The 22,641-nt window shown below is 37.1% G+C and overlaps 1 protein-coding gene across 2 annotated transcripts in view; it reads left to right on the forward strand.

Moving 5' to 3' along the window:
- Positions 1-22,641, forward strand: part of PIK3C2G (phosphatidylinositol-4-phosphate 3-kinase catalytic subunit type 2 gamma) — a 335,075-nt gene that overhangs the window by 173,751 nt on the left and 138,683 nt on the right. For both annotated transcript variants that reach the window (XM_024733232.1, XM_024733233.1), the window contains 6 exons: positions 5,928-6,108; positions 8,628-8,735; positions 13,498-13,590; positions 15,054-15,183; positions 19,376-19,512; positions 21,371-21,540. In XM_024733232.1, coding sequence (XP_024589000.1) covers positions 5,928-6,108; positions 8,628-8,735; positions 13,498-13,590; positions 15,054-15,183; positions 19,376-19,512; positions 21,371-21,540 — 819 coding nt within the window. The remainder of the gene's footprint in view (positions 1-5,927; positions 6,109-8,627; positions 8,736-13,497; positions 13,591-15,053; positions 15,184-19,375; positions 19,513-21,370; positions 21,541-22,641) is intronic.

The raw sequence follows: 22,641 nt of genomic DNA on the forward strand, positions 1-22,641 counted from the left end.
CTTGGTCGCCAACTCCAGGGCAGTAAAGGGAGTTCCATTAAACATGCTGATATAGATAGATGCTTCCTTGTCCAAAACCATTGATCCCCCTCCCTATTTAGCCATCTTAGTCTTTCAGCTGTTACCATTAGAGCAGAGCTCAGTTTCCCAAACTGCCAGGTGTACTACCTCCCTCACTGCCCTCAGCCATCAGACCCTTTGTCTGGTAATGTGTTAGATTTGTCTAGTCCTGTGTTATATAAGTCTTTAAAAAAAGACTTGCTATTGCCCTATTGCACTCATTAGTGCATTTTTACTCAGAAAGAATTTCCTATTAGATACTCAAACACTTGGCTGGACAGACAGCAGATGGTACATAAGCCTACTCACACTTTTAAATGAGTCAAAGAGAATGTTAGTGTAACAAAATAACAATAAAATTTTAGCAGTATAACATAATATACATGTCCAAATGAACCAGATCAAATCGTTTTTGAAATACACTTTGGGGCTTTTTAGGATCCATAGAAGAAAGCCATTTTTATTACTTTTATCGTTTTTTTGATCTAAAATGTTGTACTCAAATTGATCACCCATCTAATTCACCAGACTTGTCTCCAGATGACTTTTGTTTATTTTCAGTAATTAGTTTTGCCCCAAAGTATCCTCAGGACTAACACTGGGGAGGTTTAAAAAATGTGCTCCATATTCTAAAGGCAATACAAACAAACAAATGAAAACAAAAACAAAGAAAAGGGAAAAAGAAATAATATGAAACTTGGCATATTCATTAATTTTTACCACAGCAACAAATAGCCCCAAAGTTTCAGTGGCTTACAGCAAAAAAGACTTCTTTCTCACGTATGCAGCATGCAGGCTGCAGACTTGCTGTACTTCCGCTTGGCTGCACTGGACTCCTCACAGCAATGCTCAGCTCTCATTCCAGCACTGAAGGAACATCCCCCAGCAGGGACACGCTGTTCTCGTGACAGATAGCAGAAGTACAGGAGAGCAGACCAATCCATGAGAGCACATTTAAAGCATCCCCATGGACTTGGGCATACATTTTATCCAGTCGCCTCCTGTTGGCTAAAGTGAGTCACATGGCCAATCCAGACAAGGGGTGGAGGCACTGGAAGTCACAGAGCAGAGCGTGGTTGTATAAGCTTCAGGGAAGAAAGCATGGAGTTGGGAAAAATAAATCCACCACATAATGTGAACACGATGGAAAAATCATAAGTATGAACTGTAACATTCTGAATTACTGTTTTTGAGGTGGTAATAAATATTAGATATATAAATTGAAATATGGGGATAAAATTAAGTCAGTTACATACCTTAAGGGCCCGTCTCATATATTTAAGTGTTCTAAAAATGTATAAAATCTCTAGAGTATGGATTTCATTATTTTCTGAATTTATTCCCTTTTAATTGTTTTATATTCAAGTTGTTTCAAAGTGGCTTATTGACAAACATGTTGCAAAATAACTATTGATTGGAAATCACATTTCTGCAGACTTGGACCATGTAATGCTCCTTATATACAAAATTCAAAAGAAGTTCGGTGCTATATTTCTGAAAGAGCAAATCAATATTCTAAAAATGAGCTAGTCATAGGAAACAGTTATCTTTGCAAGACAATAAAATGTATGAAGTTCCTCAGTTTAGGGAAATATTAAGTAAATCTCTCAACCAATGAGAAGTAAAATAAAGTTGTAAAGGCTAAAGAGATATATGCTTTTCACTTCTTAACACACTATTGAAACCTTAAAATTAAAAATTCCATATCAAGTATTGGATTTCAGCCTTTATATGTCCCAGGGTTATAAATACACTTGAAGAAGTCACATTTTAAAATCCACCTGTGCTCACTAAGACCTGGTCTACTGAGTCACACATCTTACTCCCCATAAAGTAGCCACCAATAGAGGAAATGGAAAGGGGAGGTCCTGGAGTGACCTGAAATCACTCATCTTCACGTGTAGCTCAGTTTTCTTCTGGATGTTGTTTCCCCTCTTCACTCACAGGAAATACACAAGAGGGTAAAAAATTTAAGGCAAGCCCTAATTTGTGGGATATTGTGCTGTTGAGAATTAAAATTAAGAGCTACACTGAAGGGAGTCATGAGACAAGGAGGGCTGGGTTGCCATGATTAGTCTGTTCTGTCCTGCTGGTAGACTGATGAAATGAGACCTATCTGTACTTTTCCTGGGCCTCCAGCACGTCACTCATCATGGGATCAGAAGCACTTTGTGCATGAAGAAATGGAGAAAAGCTCTTATTTCCAAGGAAAATCTCCATTTCATGCTAGCTGGGGTTTGTGTATCTGAGTCCACCACTAGCTCCTTAATTTAGGCAAATGCCTTTATGATATCCTATAACAAATATGCTCAGTCACCTGGGTTATGTTTGCTTCTCTTCTTGCTTTTTGCCTCTCATACTCAACACTACCCTTACCTTTAGTCAGCTAGATTTTATGCATTTATTCTCATTTTAATGTTGTCATTACTTACAGTCCATAAGACACCTATACAAAATAATATCAAGTTGGGCTTCCCTGGTGGCACAGTGGTTGAGAGTCCACCTGCCGATGCAGGGGACGCAGGTTCGTGCCCTGGTCCGGGAAGATCCCACATGCCGCGGAGCGGCTGGGCCCGTGAGCCATGGCCACTGAGCCTGCGCGTCCGGAGCCTGTGCTCCACAATGGGAGAGGCCACAACAGTGAGAGGCCCGCGTACCACACACACACACACAAAAAATAATAATAATATCAAGTTGAACCATTCCTGGATCTCGCATACACTAGGATAAACAGGTCTCTGACATTTTGAGATTTACCTCACAGTTTGTATGTGGTCACATCGTCTGTATCTTAAAAGCCCAACTTTCAACACCAAGTCTTACTTCATATTTCTCAGTCCCTTGACCTGAACCTAAAAAAAAGATTTTTTTTTTTAATTTGGCATAAGCAATTCTGTGTCTCCCAGTGACAGTGCCTTATGAAAAGGGTTTCTTTAATGCTTAAGGGAAAGTGGCTAGCTGTTTTCCACAGTCTTAACAAACAGAGGCAAGTGGTAAAAACTACCACATGAGGGTTTTAACCACTTCCTGATGGTGAAGGTCATTGACGTAGAATTGGCTAACTCTCCACCCAAAACTGTATAGTCCAAATTTCTCTGAATTGATTAAAATTAAAGGACATATTAATTTCTCTCATCAGTTAAAGTGACTGTGCCTAAAGACACAGGAATAGACTAACTGACCTCTCGTGGTCATCTATAACACAGTATGATTTCAATTCTGCAATTTGTAAAAAACTTTAAAGTTGGATAAAAAGCCATAGAGCTTGAACCAAATCTCACCAGGAGAGCATGTCATAATGGCAGGAATGAGAGTTTGCATGAGGTATGTTCTATAAGGAAAATAATCACAATGGAATACACTGAGTTTTCTTCACTTTAAAATTTTTTAAAACATAGTCACATATTCTCTCTGCAAATCTCCCCTGCTGTTTTATTTTGAGCAAGAAATCAGACTGATTTTTTTTCCCTCCTTGAATCAGCTGCTCATGAGAGAAGCAAATACATTTCTCATAGAATAAGAATTGAGTATTAGGAATACTAATTAGATAATTTTGACAATTCCTATGACTCCCCACCCCTAAAATATATATTTTCTTTAAGAATTTTAGTAAAAAGTTGACTTTGTGCAGAATAACCTTTCCTTTTATCATGTGTATAGCAGTCAGGTGGTTATAGAGTTATATTTATGTACCAGAACAGGTTTTAAATATCTTTAAAAACAAGTAACTCAATATTCAAAGTGTATGAAAATGCTGGCAAGCATTGATACAGGATATAGAAATACTCTACCCATCAATTCCCTACGTCCACTGAAAACCAAGTAGACTGTACAATGGTATATTACCAAAGTCCTCAAAACACTGTGAAAATCTCTGAGGTATAATTCTGCATAAAATACCTTGAACTTTCAGATGTGGATGCTTTCTTTGGGGCTTTCCAATTCATAATCACATAACACTCGTTTTCTTAGAGCCTCCAAATAATGGTGTGATACATTTATTGCATCTGACATTTCAAAAATCTCACCATAGAGGTGGGTTGGAAAACTTTTCATTGTCAACTATTCTTCTTACATTGAAGGTATAATTGTATATGGATTATATTTTCCATCAATACATCTTTAGACCCTTGAGGATATTTTTGTTTTTTAATGCTTTCCAGCATTTTTCCAGCATTATTATATTTCCTTTGGTAAAGTAAAAGAGGTGCTAGGAGATAAGTGGGCTTTGTAACAATGACAAGGGAACAAGCCCTTACCTAAAAAAAAAAAAAAAGCCAGGTTCATTCAATTAATTTTTTTTTTTAAAGAAGATGTTGGGGGTAGGAGTTTATTAATTAATTTATTATTTATTTTTGCTGTGTTGGGTCTTCGTTTCTGTGCAAGGGCTTTCTCTAGTTGTGGCAAGTGGGGGCCACTTTTCATCGCGGTGCACAGGCCTCTCACTATCACGGCCTCTCTTGTTGCGGAGCACAGGCTCCAGACGCGCAGGCTCCGTAGTTATGGCTCACGGGCCTAGTTGCTCCGCGGCATGTGGGATCCTCCCAGACCAGGGCTCGAACCCGTGTCCCCTGCATTAGCAGGCAGATTCTCAACCACTGCGCCACCAGGGAAGCCCTCATTCAATTAATTTTTTAACTCAGATGTGTAGGAACAGAGAACATAGAACAAATGAAAATAATGTGTTTCTTAGAGTCTCTGTAGCACAATACATATTGGGCAGAGATGCAAAATTAGGAATGCAGAATGAAACTCATCTATATATATTTTGGCTGCTAGGCATTTAATCCTTTTTTTTTCAGTATTTCATTCTCACAATAACTTTCTTCTAGTCCTTTGAATGATAATTATTTTTCAGAAGAGAAGAAGATTAGAGACAAGAATTAAAGAATCAATCAAAGAGAGGTTAACATTCAAGGGAATCAGTCTTTTATTTTCAGTGTTTTAGGGCATAATAAAAAGTAAAGTTTAAGCGTGTTGGAATTAATTTCAAGGCAATAGAAATTGTCACATGGCAGAAAGCGTAATCAAATAATTGTGACTGCTCCATTATCTAGCGAAGTATCCTTCCCTTTTTTTGTTCTATGCCTCCCGTGTTCATGATACAAGCAGACTGCCAGACAGTGACAGAAGCTGGCTTGGGGAGGCTGCAGGATACAGATAAACTGATGTTTTTTGACTACTAGTACATACTTTGTGCTAAGCCCTTTCAAATTAGAATAGCATCAGCTTATTCTATATTCCATACAGTTCTATGGAGTCAGAGTTATTTCTTTATTTTAACCTCAGCCCGGTTAAGTAACTGGCCTAACTTACTTGTAAGTTGTAGGGCTGAGATTTGAATCCAGAAGTGCCTGAAAACAAAAACCATGCTCTTGCCTTTACAATATCTTCCTCCAGGTAATCAAAGGGAGGTGTTGGAAGAAAGAGCAATACTTAACGTATGTGACAGTGTGGAGACATTATTTTTTGAAGAAAAGCAGAAAAATGTGGGGTTGATGGTTAGATTGCCATATAGTGTAGTGACTAATAAATACCATTTCTAAAATGTATTTTAATAAGAAGTCAAATATATGCTCTTAAGATAAGTATTTGCTATAGAATTTAAGAAGCCTGAAAGAGGAAAAAGTGCACTGTGAACTGAAATGAGGAAAGGAAGGTCTCTTATTGATTCTTCACTCTTGGAATCTCATTAACTATCAGGTGAAATGATGACTGCCAACAAATAAACAACATTTTCCCCAGCCTGGCCTGTTAAACTGCCCAAAACCACCACATACAGATTAGTCTGAAACACACTTATTGTTCCTGCTAGAGGTGTTTTAAAAATCAGCTTTAGATACAAGAATTTGTTTTCTCTCCTTCAGGCTGCTAAAGGATGCACAGAATGAAGCTTATTTTAAAAGCTGGTATCAGAAGCTATTGGCTGCTCTCCAATTCTGTGCAGGAAAAGCCTTGAGTGATGAGTTTTCCAAGGAACAGAAACTCATCAAAATTCTGGGAGACATTGGTGAAAAAGTCAAATCTGCCAGTGACCCTCAAAGACAGGTTTGTTGCAAAATCAATCTTCATGTAATAAAGTTTTGTTTTATTTCTTAAACCTGGTTCAATTAACTTTGAATTTCATAACACAGAAGGTAAATTCCTTGACTACACTTTGTCATAAGACACTTAAATCAATTCTTTTGATCAAGTTTTTTTTTCAATTTACTATCTTAATGTTAATGATAATATCTATCACCAGGACATGACTTTTTGATCTAAATAGCCATGTAGCATAGACAGTACCTGACAAAAGACCAATTTAAAGGCAATTTGATTAAAATGACCGGATAAAGTAATTTACTCAGAAAGGCAGCACAGTTCAGACTCATGGAAGAAGTACACAAGGGGACTTTTCAGAGCACCCTTGTCCAAGGTACAAAATCTAGGTCTAGAGTTTTCTCACACTGCACTGATCAAAGTCACATTTTTAAAGACTTTTTTTTTCCACAACAAATTAAGTGCATTAAATGAAAGAAATCAATAGTGGTGTGGATAGTATTGAATAATACTTTTATTCTAACATCCATGGATGATAGTCAAAATACTGTGCCTCTTTCATCACTGGTTATAGTAATGGATCTGGCTGTTCGTTTTCTTGCTCTAATGGAAGAACACTTGCTCTTTTTAATTAGCTGCATTACTAGTTCCCTTCACTGATATAGATCATTAAGTAGGTTCTCTTAAGTTCAACATTCTAGATGTAGGGAGGTAGTGGACTGTATTCACTGTATTAAGAATCTCATTCAATAACAAGTACTTACTACAGACTAGGAGTTAAGGATAGAAAGATGCCTAAAACATGAATCTTATTCTTAAGGGAGCTCGTAGTTTCTCTCCACCCACTGTTTAAAATCAAAAGACTTTTCAACAAAATGATATGAAAATAGGCAGAGGGTCCCAGAATTTTTTCCTAGCACAAGATTTTTCTTGCTGGAAGTCACTTCATTTGGTAGTAATGCCAGAAGCTATGCTACTTCACCTACCTAGGAAAAATTGGAAAATAAAAAGTATAAGCAGGGACTTTATTTTTAAATGGGAGACATATAAACTCTGTATGCACAGAAGAGCCTTAAGGCTAGCAACATGATAGGCAATGCAAAAAAAAAAAAAAAGTTCTATGATTTCTCCATATTACTGCAAAATCATTAATTATTTTCTAATGGTAGACAAAAAGTTGAAAGCAAGTAAAATAAATTTGGCTTAAAATTTACAAAATTTGTGTATAGGTTTGGTCTTTGTTTCTTATGTTTCAAAATCCCTCATGTATTTAAGATGCATGCTGCAGTTAGTACAGTGCCTTTTTGACTATTTACATCACGTTTCAGTGATACTGACATTATTCTCTCAGATAAATGCATTTCTCTCACCTTGACTGGCTGCTCTTGTGATAACACCTCTTCACGTGAAAATAGAAAGAGAAAAAGAAAGAGGTGGGAGAAGCATTTATAATTTCTCACAAGTTACTGTAAGCTTTTTTTCTTTTCTTTTCTTTTCTTTTTTAAGCCCAGTTAAACCTAACTATATGAAGTGAAGAGATTTTAGTTAAAGAGAGCAGAGGTTCCCCTCCATGGTGCTCTTCAGGCAAATCGAGGTATAGAAAAGACAAAAGAGGAAGACAAAAAGAATGCCATTGTGGAGCTTGGCCTCATTTCTCCACCTTGTTTTGCTGGATTCTGGGAGCAGTAGATTCTATTATTTGGCAGTGAACCCGGAGTAAGAGCTAAGAAACTCTTGAGAGTTAGTTAAGTACTATTAATCTGATATCCTCATTTTTAAAATTGGGCTTAAACAGTTTTCAAAGTAGGCTAAAAGGAGTTTTTTTTAAATTTTGAATTATTATTATTTCTGAATTATTGTTTTTCTCCTTTTTTGTGTCAGGGGATACACAATTCTAAAGGTGTCATTTGTGGTCTCAGACCTTCCACATGCACAGAGGACTATGGAAGGGAGTGAGTCAAGTGTCAGAAATACACTTATTGACATTTAGTAAACTATTTGTTCATGTATATTACTGCTTCTGACATTTATCAACGGTCTATAATTATCTTTTTTGTCATTATTTTGTCTCCTACTCTATGTAACTTTTTTTTTAAAAAGTATTATACTATTAAGTATAAACCTTGAGAGTTACAAACTAAGATTTCAGGGAATTATGATAAATGGATCATGTTAATAGTTACTTAAAGCAGGGGTTGCAAATTGGTGGGTTACAGGTCAAGTCCAATCCATCGTGCTTCATTTGAACAGAACAGTGCTTTGTTTTGGTTTGGGTTTTAATTGAATTTAGAGTTCTTCAGAAAGGACATGCAATCTTTACTTCCCCATTTTCCCCAGTACTCCCTATTGTCTTTAGCCTGCTGCCTCCTCATATGTGGCTACATCACCCACCTGACCCCAAAGCACCCAAGTGTGCAACCCCTGAATTAAGGAGTTTATTTAATCAACAAAAGAAAATTATAACTTGAAGGAAAAGTCCAGTTCTTTTCAGTTTTGAAGATGCTTCTTCTAATGATTTTTCACAGGAGGTACTGAAGAAAGAACTTGGCAGACTAGAAGAATTCTTTCAGTGTACAAATACCTGTCACCTTCCTCTGAACCCTGCTCTATGCATAAAGGGAATTGATGGAGATGTAAGTCAACATATTCAGTAGATAAGTTGAGTATTTTTATTTTGTATTGTTTAGTTCATTGGATGTTTTTGAAATGGCAAAAACAATTTATAAATTATCATTGCAGTTATTTAAGAAAAATGTAATTGAGTCCCATCCAAACTGTGTGTGCTCTATTTGATGCACTGTGACCAGTTGGTATCTCATTAACCTCATCAGATATTTCATTGGTTTAGAAACACACTAACCACAGTTCAGTGGAAAAAAATGAAGACACTTCTCACTGAATTGACTTCTTGACTTATTCACAATGGTTGATTTTGCGACCCCATGCAGGCTGGTTTAATTTCATGCTTATTTAGATTATGTACATGCCCATGCCTAGGACACTAGTATATCATTAGCTATAACATCTCAGTTTTGATTCAATTTAAAATTCATTGATGCTTATGAGTCACTGTGCCATATGATATGTTTGTGATTTTACTCATGCCTGGAAAGCCCTTCCTGGCGTTGTACTCACAAACTCCTTCTCTTCCTAAGTCTCTATCAGCCACCCTTCTCTGACTTAGAATCATTCTTTCTCCATGAGCTTTATTATATTCCTTCTCAAAAGTCCAAGAGTAGAAGACTCTAATAAAGAGGGTTGATAAGTGAGATTTTTAAATGAAGAGGTTAAACTCTCATGCAGGCACAATAAGTGTTACTTCACTAAAGTCGGAATACAGTCAAGAAAAACAAATTTAATAATTAGGAGAAAAATCAGACCATTAGTATGAATAGAAAAAGTTTTACTAGAAGCTTAATACTGTCACCTTTACAATTTTGCTGCTGCAAAGACACCCTACAAATTTTCCAAATATGCTGCATAGACGTATTTTGAATAATAACAAAATAAGGCATCAATTTTATAAGCTGAGATATGTCTATCTGGGCTAAAATCCAAATCATCACGGATTTTTAAAAATTGTGTGACCTTTTAATCATTAGCAGTATGCACTGATTGATGCTAAAGATACATGGAAACATTTCAAAAACACAGAGTATCTTAATGTAGAAAGAACAATATATCAATAGTTCATTGAGTCCAGATGTTATTTTTTACTTCTGCTTTCTTGGTTTGTCATTGTTGTTTAAGGAATAGAAAGATTGTTTTCAATTAAAATTACATACGCGTTGTGGCTTGTGCAGGCCTTGGTGAAAATTACGTATGCGTTGTGGCTTGTGCAGGCCTTGGTGATGTGGGGCACCAGCTCTAGGGAATCGTTGCTCTGAGTGTCCAGGTGAGCAGGCCATGCCGGGGGCATCACCAGTTCAGGAGTCATCACCCATAGTGCTGTGGCGGGGACCACACTCCTTCCCTACAGCAACCTGCAGCCATCGGCACTTCCCCTGAGGCTGGGAAGTGCCCCAAGTAGAGCCACCTCTTTGTCCCACTTGCTCTGGTCAGCTGTGCCTGTGCATACAGCAGTGAGCAGGGCGGATGTGGAGGGTGATGCTCTCTCACCTGCAGAACATGTTAGTCTGTCCTCCAGTCCTGCTGAACAACGAGGAGGTCTGAAGGGACATACATCACATAGGAAGGTGCAGTAAATGCAGCAGAGTTCTAGTCAGAGTCCACATCTGGTTGGTCATCAGAGGATCCATACTGGAAAGAACCTCTGGGAGTGTAATGAGTGTAGTAAGACCTTCAGACAAACCCCTCAGCCAGTGGTTCGTCTGAGAACCCACTGAGGGTACAAACCCTATGAATGTGAGAGTGTGGGAAGACTTGTCATCACTCCTCCCATCTCAATAAATACCAGAGACTCCATTACTGGGAGAAACCTCATCAAGGTGACGAATGTGTTAAAGCCTTCGCTCCGCGTTCCCTGCTCATTGCTCATCAGGTAACCTGTACTGGGGAGGGGCCTTCTGAGTGTAACGAGTGTGAGGCCTTCATGCAGAGTAGAACCGTTTTCCAGCGTCAGACACTTCACACAAGTGAGAAACGTCATGTTCAAGCGAGTGTGGGAACACTCTCTGTTCTTACCATCAGAGAGTTCACACTGGGGAGAAGCCTTACGGCAGTAAGGAATGTAGTAAGGCCTTCAGTCAGAGTATATGTCTTGTTTGACACTGGATCCTCCATGCCAGGGAACAAGCACATACATGTTGGCAGTGTAGAAAAGCCTTCAGTCAGATCTCTCAACTAGTTGACTATGAGCAAATTCATACCAGAGAAAAGCCTTTTGAATGCGGCATGGCAAAATGTTCAGTCTAGTAAATGTCTTATTTTATATCACAGACTTCACACAAGCAAAAACCGTATAAATGTGGAAAATACGCAGTCAAAACTCATACCTCATTACATATCAGAGAATTCATACTGGTTAGAAGTCCTATGAATGTAGTAGTGAGTATGGTAAGGTCTTTGTTTATAGCACCAAGCTTACAGTACATCATAGAGCCCATCTGGGGAGAAACCTGATAAATGCAGTGATTTGGGGAAAGTCATTACTGAGCTTATCGTGCATCAGAGTTCACTCTGGAGAGAAGTCCCATGAATGTAGTGAGTGTAGGAAAGCCTGCATGTATAGTCAGCATTCTATTTTAATCACCATCAGTAAACTACACTAGGGAGAAGTACTCAGGCCTGGCTCAATCCATTCTTTAAAGCATGGGTCTCCAAGACAGAGAGCAAAGGTCTTAGGTTTGGTTAAACTTTCTTTATAAGAAGAATTCTCATCCCGTCTCTCCTTGGAACCACTAATCACAATGGACCATTTCCTGTTTCACTAAGGGGTAGATCATATGAGAGAGTGGGAATAACTGAATGCAATCCTTCTCCCCTCCTGGGAAAGTAAAGACCAGACATTTCATTTACTAATAGGTATCTTTTCCTTTTTAAAAACTGTTTTAAGTCTATTTCACTAATTTTCACTTTTCAAGACCAGAGTTTCTATCTTCCTTTCTCCATTCTAGCTTTTCTTGTCTTCCTTTCTCTATTCCAGATCTTTTATCTCACCATTTACATAAAATATCTTCCAAGACTTTGATTCATTCTTTCCTATCTCTTGGTTATGGCCATCCCAATCCACTTTTAACTTCTACTGTAATCTAAGGTGTCCTTGTTTACCCTTTTCTACCTAGCAAACCTTTTCATTTACCTGTTTGCCAATCTATGTCTTTCACAATCTTCAAATTCAGCTCATCTCTGAAAGACCCTCTTCTTCAAATGCTTCTTCATTCAGCTGTGAAATGCATGCGTGTATACATTCATACCAACTTTGGCAGGCTCTATGAGAGGTGCATATGGTGTCTCTTTCTATTAGCATATAGTTAATGCTTTGTGCATACTAGCTGTCAAATGTATAGTATTTTTGCCATGACTCTCAAAAAATATACTGCATGTGAAAACCAAAATATTAAGCAATGAAAGCAATATAGCTGAGTGATATAATTGAGAAGAGGGGCTAAACCTTGCCCTCAGCCTTTCTTAGCCCTTTGTCTCTTCCCTGGACTTGGCATACCTCGAAGAGATCATCACTCTCCCACCCCAGCCCCCAGAATTGAATGAGGAGAATTTGAAAACCACTGATCTAGACTCTGGCCTAATACAGGGTTTTCTAATTCAATACCATGACAGAAGGTCATATGTCCCCTGATTGACTGATTCTTGCAGCGGGAATTCATTACTTAACAAGCAGCCTCATCCTTTTACTATAAAACTCAAATTGATTCAGTAAACAAGGGTTTCTGTTTGCTTAGGGATTAGGTTAGATTTATGTTGACAGATTAAGAAATAGATCCTTTCCTCTCAACTTCTACTGATTTCAGACATCAGAAATAATGATATTCAAACTGATCCTTCAAAATATATTGATGTCATATTTTACTAAGTTGATGAATTGAAAGTATCGAGTCCTTTTGCTTTCTTTAGTATTGATTTAATAATTTTCGCTGTCAACATGAACTCTCTAATAACCTAAAGACATATAGCCTTTTAACACTCAAACAGTTGTAAGCACATAAAAGGAAAATAATGGACAGTAGTCGATATCATAAAACTGAAAATAGAAATGTAAAGTGTAATTGAAAGAAACGAGAATAGGACATATATGTTGTACTGTTACTTGTAAAGATAAGAAAATGTTCATTAGCAAAAAGTGAAAAAGAATGCATTAATCTTTTTGAAGTACCCAATTAGTGTCAGACACTGTAAAAGGTATTTTATATCCATTAGCTCATATACGTATTACAAAAATGTGTGAGGTAAGAGTTTTATCCCTGTTTTACAGTGGGATACAAACATTTAAGTAACTTGTCCAAGGTCTTACAGCTGATAAGTTACAGAGTCCAAATTTGAACTCAGGTCTTTGTTAATTCTATATGCATGTTTCCTTAAAGTATGCTGCAGGGCAGAAAGAATGAAAAGGAAATATATTTTTTTAAATAGCGATTTCATCTTTTAGATATTAACTAACTAGCATAAGCACAATACCTACATAGTACTTAGTTTATTTAAACTCCCTAAACATCATCACTGTTTAGTGAGAAAAAAATGTAGTTGAAGATTTACAACCTGCCGAAAAGCTGGCATTTTTAATTTACAAATAAAGGCTTTGGTTGGTAGACTAAAGTCTTTTTTTTAAGAAATATGTTTCTTTGTTCCAAAGTGTGAGAATTATTCATATGTGTTACATTTGCTCATATAACAAATTCTGCAAGGGACCATGATTGCAAGGAACTGTTCTTTTTGCTTTGTTTTGCTCACCATTTTTCTCTTCTTTTTGTCCCATAGGCATGTTCATATTTCACATCTAATGCTTTGCCATTGAAGATTACTTTCATTAATGCTAATCCAATGGGCAAAAACATCAGTGTCATTTTTAAGGTACAGTAGCCCTCCTGAAACATCAAATTGATTCCATTGGTAGAACTATTGATTTATTACTCACAAAAAGAAATTATTATAGCTCTTTTCCTCTGGCAGCAGCACAGAAGATTCCAGTTATTTTTGATTCTGCATTTTTACAGAATTATAGTACATGCCAAACTATGATTGGCAATAAATCAAACATTACTGGCTCAAAGCCAATGAATCTTCAGTGCAAAACTCCGGGAGGTATGTTTCAATAAATGAAATAATGCAATCACTTTTGAGTAATACAGAAAGCAGAATTGTGGTAAAGTTTCTAGGGGGAGAGTCTTCCTTTGGTCTAGATACTAAGTTCGAATCAAAATTAGCTGAAACTCAAATGACACGATTTAGCATAAAATTCTTATCTGTAAGCACTTGCTTATTTTAGTAATTTGGGTTGTTGTCTTCTTTTTAAATAAAATATAAATAAGGGCCATATCAGTCTTTGTCATGAATCCCATGGGACAATAGAGTAAAAGGTTAAGAGTAAAAGTCAAGTAGGAAAAAGGGACAGAAAAAGGAGCTGTAAATAAAAAGTAAGCATTTGCCAGTCGTTCAGTTAAATTTGATAAGTTATTCAGCCAAACCAGACAACAAGATCACAGAGTGGAATTTTTGTTAGATTCTGACTAGTTTTGAAGATTATGCTTAACATACCTATACTTTTGCTGTGATCTGTGTAAACCTCAAGCATTAATGTTCCCCCAGCACTGCATTTTTGGTGAAGAAAAAAGAAGAACACAAAATCTCATCTTGGCATAGTTTTCTGCATATAATTTAGAAAGCATTTTCAAAACCAAGCCTCTTATTAGTTAAAAGCATAGAACTGTCCTTCCCCTTTGGACATATTCCATGTCCTTCACCTATGCTAGAAAAACACCCCTTTATCATTTCTTATTATTATCAAAGGCTGTTTACTCTGAAAACTTCTTAACTGCCTTCATAACAAGAGAAGTCAATGATTGAAAGTCTGATGAATTATATGTGTGCTATTTATACTCCCAGTCAAGAAGCTCTTGGTAGTCTAACTGTATATCAGTGCATAAATTTATGGTACATCAAATAATGTTTCCCTTAGAGATTTCACTTGGCTGAGTTTAAAATTTGCATAAACGTTCGTCCAACCTCTCTTCACCAGACTTTGAGGTTAAGACATTGCACATGGATAATAAATTGAAAGATTATTATCAGGGAACAACATTCCAAGCAGCTTCTAATTTAATGGCTAAAGCTTCTGTAATCATTTAAAAGAAAGTTCTCATTTTCTTTGATCTTCTATCAGAAACACAAGGTATTCTTAGTGCTAATAAAACAATTGAAACCACCCTAAGTCGGGCTGGAAAATTATTCAAGGAAGGAAATGACATATACCATATTTGAAAGCCTTTAGTAGAATTCAAGTAGAAACCCGGAGTCTATAATTTTGTTTTTAACAGGCTGGAGATGATCTTCGTCAGGATATGCTTGTCCTGCAGATTATTCGTGTGATGGACAATATTTGGCTGCAGGAGGGCCTGGATATGCAAATGATCATTTATAGATGTCTATCCACAGGAAAAGGCCAAGGTCGGTATAGATTAGAAAGCTGTTTGACTTACATTATTTATCTCACGCATTCATCAGTAATATGCCCCCAGCGTTGCCACAGCTTTCATTTTAGATTACAAATTTTAAAATCCAAAGAACTAAACCTGGTCATTCTTCTTTTTTACAAAGAATTATTTTCAAAAACAATAAGCCAAAATGATTTATGTAAAGCATAATGTCCTTCTAGATATTAATTAGGACTCTTGACAACTCAAATGTTAACTGTAATATCCTTTTGTGTGTCCTTAAGGGTTAGTACATTAATGATTAACTCATATTTGTTTCTCTTTTTCTAAGCTGATAATAGAAAAGTCTACTCATTCAAAAAGTACAATTGTTGCCTATTAACACAAAATTTACAAAGTTGCAAATGCTTAAAGGAGTTCTGAAAATTCTAAATGCATTATAAACATGCATTCAGTTTCTAAAAGACTTTTGAGTAAAGTGTAATATCAACAGTCAAAGATGACCATTCATGCAAACTTTGAGCATACTTTAGCATTTCTCTTCCTTGATAAAAGCCAAGCCACTAATATGGAAATATAATTACATTTATACACATTTTCAATGAAAATAATGTTGAAGATCCACCCTAATAATTACTCAAACATCAGAGGTAAAAGTTGTACTTAATTACAATCATGCTGAATTGAAGAAATAATTTCTAGGATATCATATAATTTTTTTTACATGGGGCCATTGCCACTTAGCATTTCATTAAATTAATTAGTATGAATTATAGCAGATGCATCTGCATAAACAAAGGGATAAAAATACCATAGAACTGGAAAGGGGACCTAGAACTATGTTGTCGTTTTTTTTTTTTCTTTTTTAATTCAGACAGAACTACAGTTTAAACCCATCATCTCAAAAGAGAAACTGTCATTGCCTGGCCCTCCAGTTCCTGAGGTCCCACTGCGAGGCTCAGTACCCCAGCTAACTGTGACTCAAGATTTTGGAAACTAAGCATGGAAACACCTCCTACTTAGCTTAACTTGCAATTGGATACTTCAGGACTACTGTTAAAAGCCATACTGCCCAATTACTTTGATTCTGATAATAGGGCCCTTGTTTCCATGCCAAGTATCCCACTCCTGAACTCCTTCTAAAGTTCTAGTTCCTAAAAGTCTTTTATTACTGCTACTCTGAGATCATTATTCCTTGAGTTTTTCTCTCCCTTTTCTCACGTAAATGACCTAATTCTTTCATATCCTAATATGTTCAAAGGGTAAGAATAAACCTTAGATGAAGCAAGCTGAGCTTTTTGGTGTCACGTGGATTACTTTTTCTTCAGAAATTGAATACAACACCAGCCTCAGTGGAATTCTTCAATTCCATCTACTCATTTCTCTGTTTATAATCATAGGAAGTAATGGAGGCTAAGACTTTTAAAGTTAATAAAATAATCCAGCAGAAATAACTCTAGACTTGCCCAAAGTTACAGATGTCATAAGACAGACGAATTATTCTTTCCCGCTATCTACCAACAATTTCTTTGGTTGTAAGGTTGTACTGGAAAGATACTTCTTCAAGAAAAATAGAGATCATTAAAGCAAATGTCTTCTTTTAAGAGATTAGTTTCCATTTTTAATCAGGTTCCAAGGCTTATTGAATATCTACTGTTGACATCCCTCAAGAAATGTCACAAAGTAAGATAGGGAATACTAAAATGACCTAAACAGGGCTGCTGCCCTTAAGGAGAGTATACTCCAGGCCACAAGTTTACATGGCTTTATCAACATTATTGTTGACTATAATTCTCATGACTACTTTGTATATGATGTTGTAGGAACTTTGGGAGAGATTATCAGAGCAGATAAAAATTCTTTAGGATTTATTTCATTGCTCTAAATTTGCTCCAGATTTGATGGACATACAAATTACTTAGGAGAGTTGGAGCAGCTATATCTAGGACCCAAGCAGGATGCTATATCAGGCTCTTCACTGGGGAGGGTGGGGGAGGGGACGGAGGGTGGGGGACTGAGGCTCAAGTCTCAGTGATTGCAAAAAGCTGCTCTGGAGTTTCTCATGCACACCTTTTTGAGAACCACTGCCTTGTGTGATACCATCTTGAAAAGTTTTGTCCCTAAGAACCTTGCTACTTAAAGTATGACCTGTGGACCAGGAGCATTGACATCACCTGGGAGCTTGTTAGAAACTCAGAATCTCAGACCCTACTCCCACCCTACTAAATCAGAACCTACATTTTAACAAGATCCCCAAGTAATACATATGGGCATTAAATTTTGAGGAATCTGCATTAGAGAGCTATGGGAATGGAGCCACACATATTACTGTGCACAGAATTATGCTAGAAGTATTTAAAAAGTGTGTGATACATACTAGCTTAAAATGTATGAAATGTAATTTATGGTTTTAATTAATGAGCAGAATTTAGCCACCATGATTGTTATAAATTAGGTGCAAAGTTTTCTGGGTAGTCAACAATGAAAGATATGACAAATGGCTTGGGATTTAGCAGTGATTAACTCCCTGAAGACAAATGTGGTCTGAGGAGTAACTGACATTGCTACAGCACCCTATCTAAAGGGTGCAGTAATCTAAGTCCTAATTTGGGGCATGGTCAGATGCAAGGTGGCAATGAGGCACACAGGAACCAGGTAGAAGGTGGTTTTGTGTTAGGAAGTGTTAAATGGAGGAACTGGAGAAATGAGGGAAAATTTCGGGATTAGAAAGTAGAATTATATTACTCTTTTTAGAGTAATTATATTACTGTTAAATGCAGTGCTTTACATTTGCTATCTCACTTTATAAGCACAAGAAAACTAGCACAAGAGCCGAATACTGTTGGGGGAGAAGGGAGAAGTGTTATGATATTAAAGATATGCCCAGGATTTATCTCTGGGATGTTACATCTCCTTCTTTCTTTTTGTTTTTAACAAATAGATTTTAATAGGTTATTTTTGCAGCATTCAATTCCCACTTTCCATGTTTGTTTCTTTCTAATAAGGCAATGTATCAATAGATGCCTAACAGTCATGACTGGGCTGGGCTGGGCTATTGGATATTAAGGGATTAAGGCTGAAAAAGAGAGAGAGAGAGAGAGAGAGAGAGAGAGAGAGAGATTAAACCTGCAACCAGCTGCCACTGGCCAAATCCAGCACTGAGAAATGTTTTGCTTACCATTACAGTGATCTTCTTGTTTGTTGTTTAATTTGAATATTTTTAAGGTAGACCATGAAACAGTCAATTTTTAAAACTTAATCTTCTGTCTTTTCATATAGTTACGTTTATGTCCCTGGTCCCTTTGGGCATTTGTGTTTTCAACTCTTGCAGTTGTCAAGATTGTGGAAATCAGAAATTCTAGACTTTAATTTCTTTCAATGACTTTATTTATAGAACTGTGCATTACAGGTTGTTTTGTGGACATTAGTCCTGGGAGAATTTTAAATACTGGGTTTAAATTGCTGTTCTGTGCAGAATAAAAATCAGAAGGCTTGAAAATATTTACATTCCAATAACCTTAGGAACACAATGAAAAGAAACCTTGATGGATACGTGGCTAGTGGGGCAAAGCTCCTATTGAAGTTCAGTCAATATATGCTCCCTTAAAAAGATTGTTATCATAGTTTCACTTTAATGCAGACTGAGAAGGAAGAAGCAGGTGGTTCTGTACATGTTCACTGCAGAGTTACTCTGTTCACTCCTAGAAATGAAACGTTGAACAGTGAAGCTTTTATTAACGTGAACATTGATTTTTATAATATATTTGAAATATTTGTCACGGAGGTTGTATTTGATTCACTTACATTATAAATATGCTTGTTACACAAGTTTGAATGTCCTCCCTTAAACTGTAAATGAATGCACAAGCCATATGTTAATTAATTCACTGCTCTATTGACTCAGTGGGGTCGCTGGGAGACCATCTAGATTTGCTCTCTACTGTAGTTCTAGAAAAAATATTAAAGCAGCTCTGATACATCTGATCCAAACACAAGTAGCCTCATCGCTCCCTAGGATTTAGGAAAAATTAGAAGCAATACCATCTAGGTAAAACTCCTTCAGAGAAGAAGTTGGGAAATAAAAAGGGTAATCCGAGTAGTGCTGGCAACTGTTGGTGTTGTTACCTATATCAAGATGCCTTCCCTAAGTATCCCTCATCCTGTAAAGAAAGAAGTATTTCCATAATCTCTTTCTTATCAACCAGGATTGGTGCAGATGGTGCCCGATGCTATAACCCTCGCGAAAATCCATCGCCATTCTGGACTGATAGGACCACTGAAAGAAAATACAATCAAAAAATGGTTCAGTCAGCACAACCATTTAAAGGTGGATTATGAAAAGGTTTGTCCTTCTGCAGCAAATTTTAAATAATGTACTTAAATAAGGATATACTCTGGCTCATTAGATATTCTGATTTATGAAAAAGTAAATTAAGTACATCTTGAGGTCTGATTCATTCATTCATCAGCATAGTAATAATGACACAGTTTAAATGGTATATTACCTAGATAAAAATTTCTGTGTCTGGTTTTCCCTCTGGGTGGAATTCTGGGCTAACAATAAAGACTCTCTTTGCTCAGCGGCTTCCCTTACAGCAATCTCACCTGAGATGATGCTCCTGAAAACTACCTCCTTCATGTTACCTGTGCCTATTTGTACACAACCTATACTTTCTATAAATCTCCCTCCTTCCATTGCAATGCATTTCTTCTTCCAAGTTCTATTTTTTCATGCCTCATTCTTTCAATGTTTGCGGAATACCTAATAGAGTTTTTATTTTTTTGTATCTCAGAACTTTACAAAATGTATACTATTCCATTTGACTGCCAACATTTTTCCCACTTTACCTTGGCATCTAGCCTGCAGTCTACAATTGTACAGGTTCCACCCTCTACCAGGGCTCCCAGATTAGGGGATGAGTTGGCTGGAGCCAGGCCTTGTTTCACTTGCCAAGGCATGAAATGGTACAGCTGCCCCAGAGGCAGGGGCACCTTTATGCTAATTCACACAAGGATGCAATATGGGCCAGCATTAGATTTGCTCAGAACTGTTCTGAGCACTAAACATCCCTCATTCTAGGAAACTCCTCAGTCCTGGGCAAACTGGAAGGCTTGGTCACCCTAGCTGGCCTGGGCCATGAAAGAGAGATCCAAGAGTTCATCTACTCCAGACTTCTGTGAGATTGGAATAGGGCAAAATACAGGTTTTGGAGGCCAAGTAACAGGGAATTAGATGAGATTATCTAGAAATCTATTTTTTAGCCATTCCCCAAATTGTAACTTGAGTTAGGCACAAACCCCTGGAGTTATATTGTTTGGGGTGTTTCCATGTACATTTGATGTTCTTAACCACCATGTGAAGGACATATTTTATTATCTTCACTTTATAAGTAGAGAAAATCTAGACAGACAAATTAAAGACTTTCTCAGGCACCTGGGATACCTGGAGATAAGGTGTCCTGGCATGTAGTCCAGCCACGTGGTCTTCCACTCGCTAGTTGAGGAGGCCCATACCTGTGGCTCAGCCAGTCACTTGTGCTTACACTCATCGTTACATCATCGATCAAAACGATGAATACCCAGGAGACAGTTTTTTTGAAAAAAGAGTAATTTTGGCAAGAAACCTCTGTCCATTAAAGAGACATAAGCCACAACTAACTTAGTGGAATCTGCTTCTACCCGCACAAGCGTTCACTGGTATATACTGTACCAAAACCTTTTGGGGCATTAACTGGATGACATATCTGTAGGATAAACATAAAGTGTTACAGATATCTCAATGTAGTTTTTTCTGTGTTAAAAATTTCAGATATTCAAAAATTAATATTTTAAATTTCTATGGGAATAGGCAATACCGTACCATATTGTTCCTTCTTCTTTTATCTTGAAAAAAGCTATCCACTATTGTACCTTTGCGACATTAAAAAATAACACTAAGAATCCTCTTTAATAAACTGAAAATTAGCTTTAACTGAATGAAAGTTATTTTCTCCCATTTCAACAAAAACACTCATTCAGCTAAAGAACAGATTGCTTCATGTTCTTCTGTAGCATATCAAGAAACAACCATTTAATCATATCCACTCAACTGAGATGTAGAATTGGTTCTTGATTATAGAATTTTGCTTTTTATCGTACTTTTACCATTACCTCTGTGTTTGCTCATTTTTTGTGTGTGTTATTATTTTTCAACCGATTAGGCCTTGAGGAACTTTTTCTATTCCTGTGCTGGCTGGTGTGTGGTAACGTTCATCCTGGGAGTCTGTGACCGTCACAACGACAATATCATGCTGACAAAGTCAGGCCACATGTTTCATATTGACTTTGGAAAATTCCTGGGCCATGCACAAACATTTGGAGGGATAAAAAGGTCAGTGCTCAAATAATGTTTATTAATGTAATTAAGCAATCTCCCGGAGTGATATATAACATGTAATGGCATAGAAACCCAGCAGATGACTTGTTCCCCATCTCTCAAATTCCCCAAGATAATGTAAACATGATTATGTATCCAATAACATTGAAGGAAGGATTTTTTTCGATAGACTGTTAATGGAACAAATTAGGTTTCCTCAAGTTCTTAGTAGACTAAATTGGCCTTCTCCCACAGGATACTAATACTGCTCTAGTCTGAATTGTACGAAATATGATATGTTCATTTTCTTATAAGCCTTGAATGGACAACGAGGCCTGAGTTCGTGGTCTCAATACATCTGGTATATTGCCCATAACAATCACCAGCCTGGTCTACATGTAAAATGAGCACACTTCCTGCACTAAATTAGGCTTGAATTATTCCAAAAATATTTAGTAAGCATCTACCATTCAAGACTCTGGGGATACAACAAAGCAGATACAAACCCTGATCTCTTTCTAGTAGGGATGACAGACATTAAAAAAGATAACACGAGGAAATGAGGAGTTTCATTTCTTACTAAGAAACTAAAGCAGAGAAATGGGATAGAAATTAACAGGGGCAGAGATGCTGTTTTAAAGAGGCCTCCTTAAAGAAATGAGAGATAGCTGTATAGTGAGTAATCACCTTGTGGAGATCCATGAGAAGAGTATTCCAGGAAGAGAGAACAGCAAAAATAACAGCCATGAGTATGGACTAAGCAGGCATGTTCCAGTGACAGCAAGAAGGCCTGGGGCCTGGAGGTGCAATAAAGAGGGACGGGTAGTAGGAGGGAAAGACAAAGGGTTTGGTGGAGGCCAGATCAAGTAGGGCACTGAGGACATGGTGCAGAGGTTGGCTTTTACTTTACGTTCAGAAGCAAACCATTGATGGATTTCAGTGGATTTCAAAGCTCTCGGCTGCTGTCCTGTCAAGTAATGAGACCAGTTAGAAGGCTATTGCAATAGTTAAGGCAAGACCTTAATAGTATAGAAGTGGCAAAAACTGACAGATTCAGAATATATTTTGGAATCTGAACCACAGGACCTGCCAATTGATTGGCATTGGCAGTCATTA

This window comes from Neophocaena asiaeorientalis, unplaced genomic scaffold (genome assembly GCF_003031525.2).
Source record: "Neophocaena asiaeorientalis asiaeorientalis breed wild unplaced genomic scaffold, Neophocaena_asiaeorientalis_V1.1 scaffold150, whole genome shotgun sequence".
In the NCBI taxonomy this organism is placed as follows: domain Eukaryota; kingdom Metazoa; phylum Chordata; class Mammalia; order Artiodactyla; family Phocoenidae; genus Neophocaena; species Neophocaena asiaeorientalis.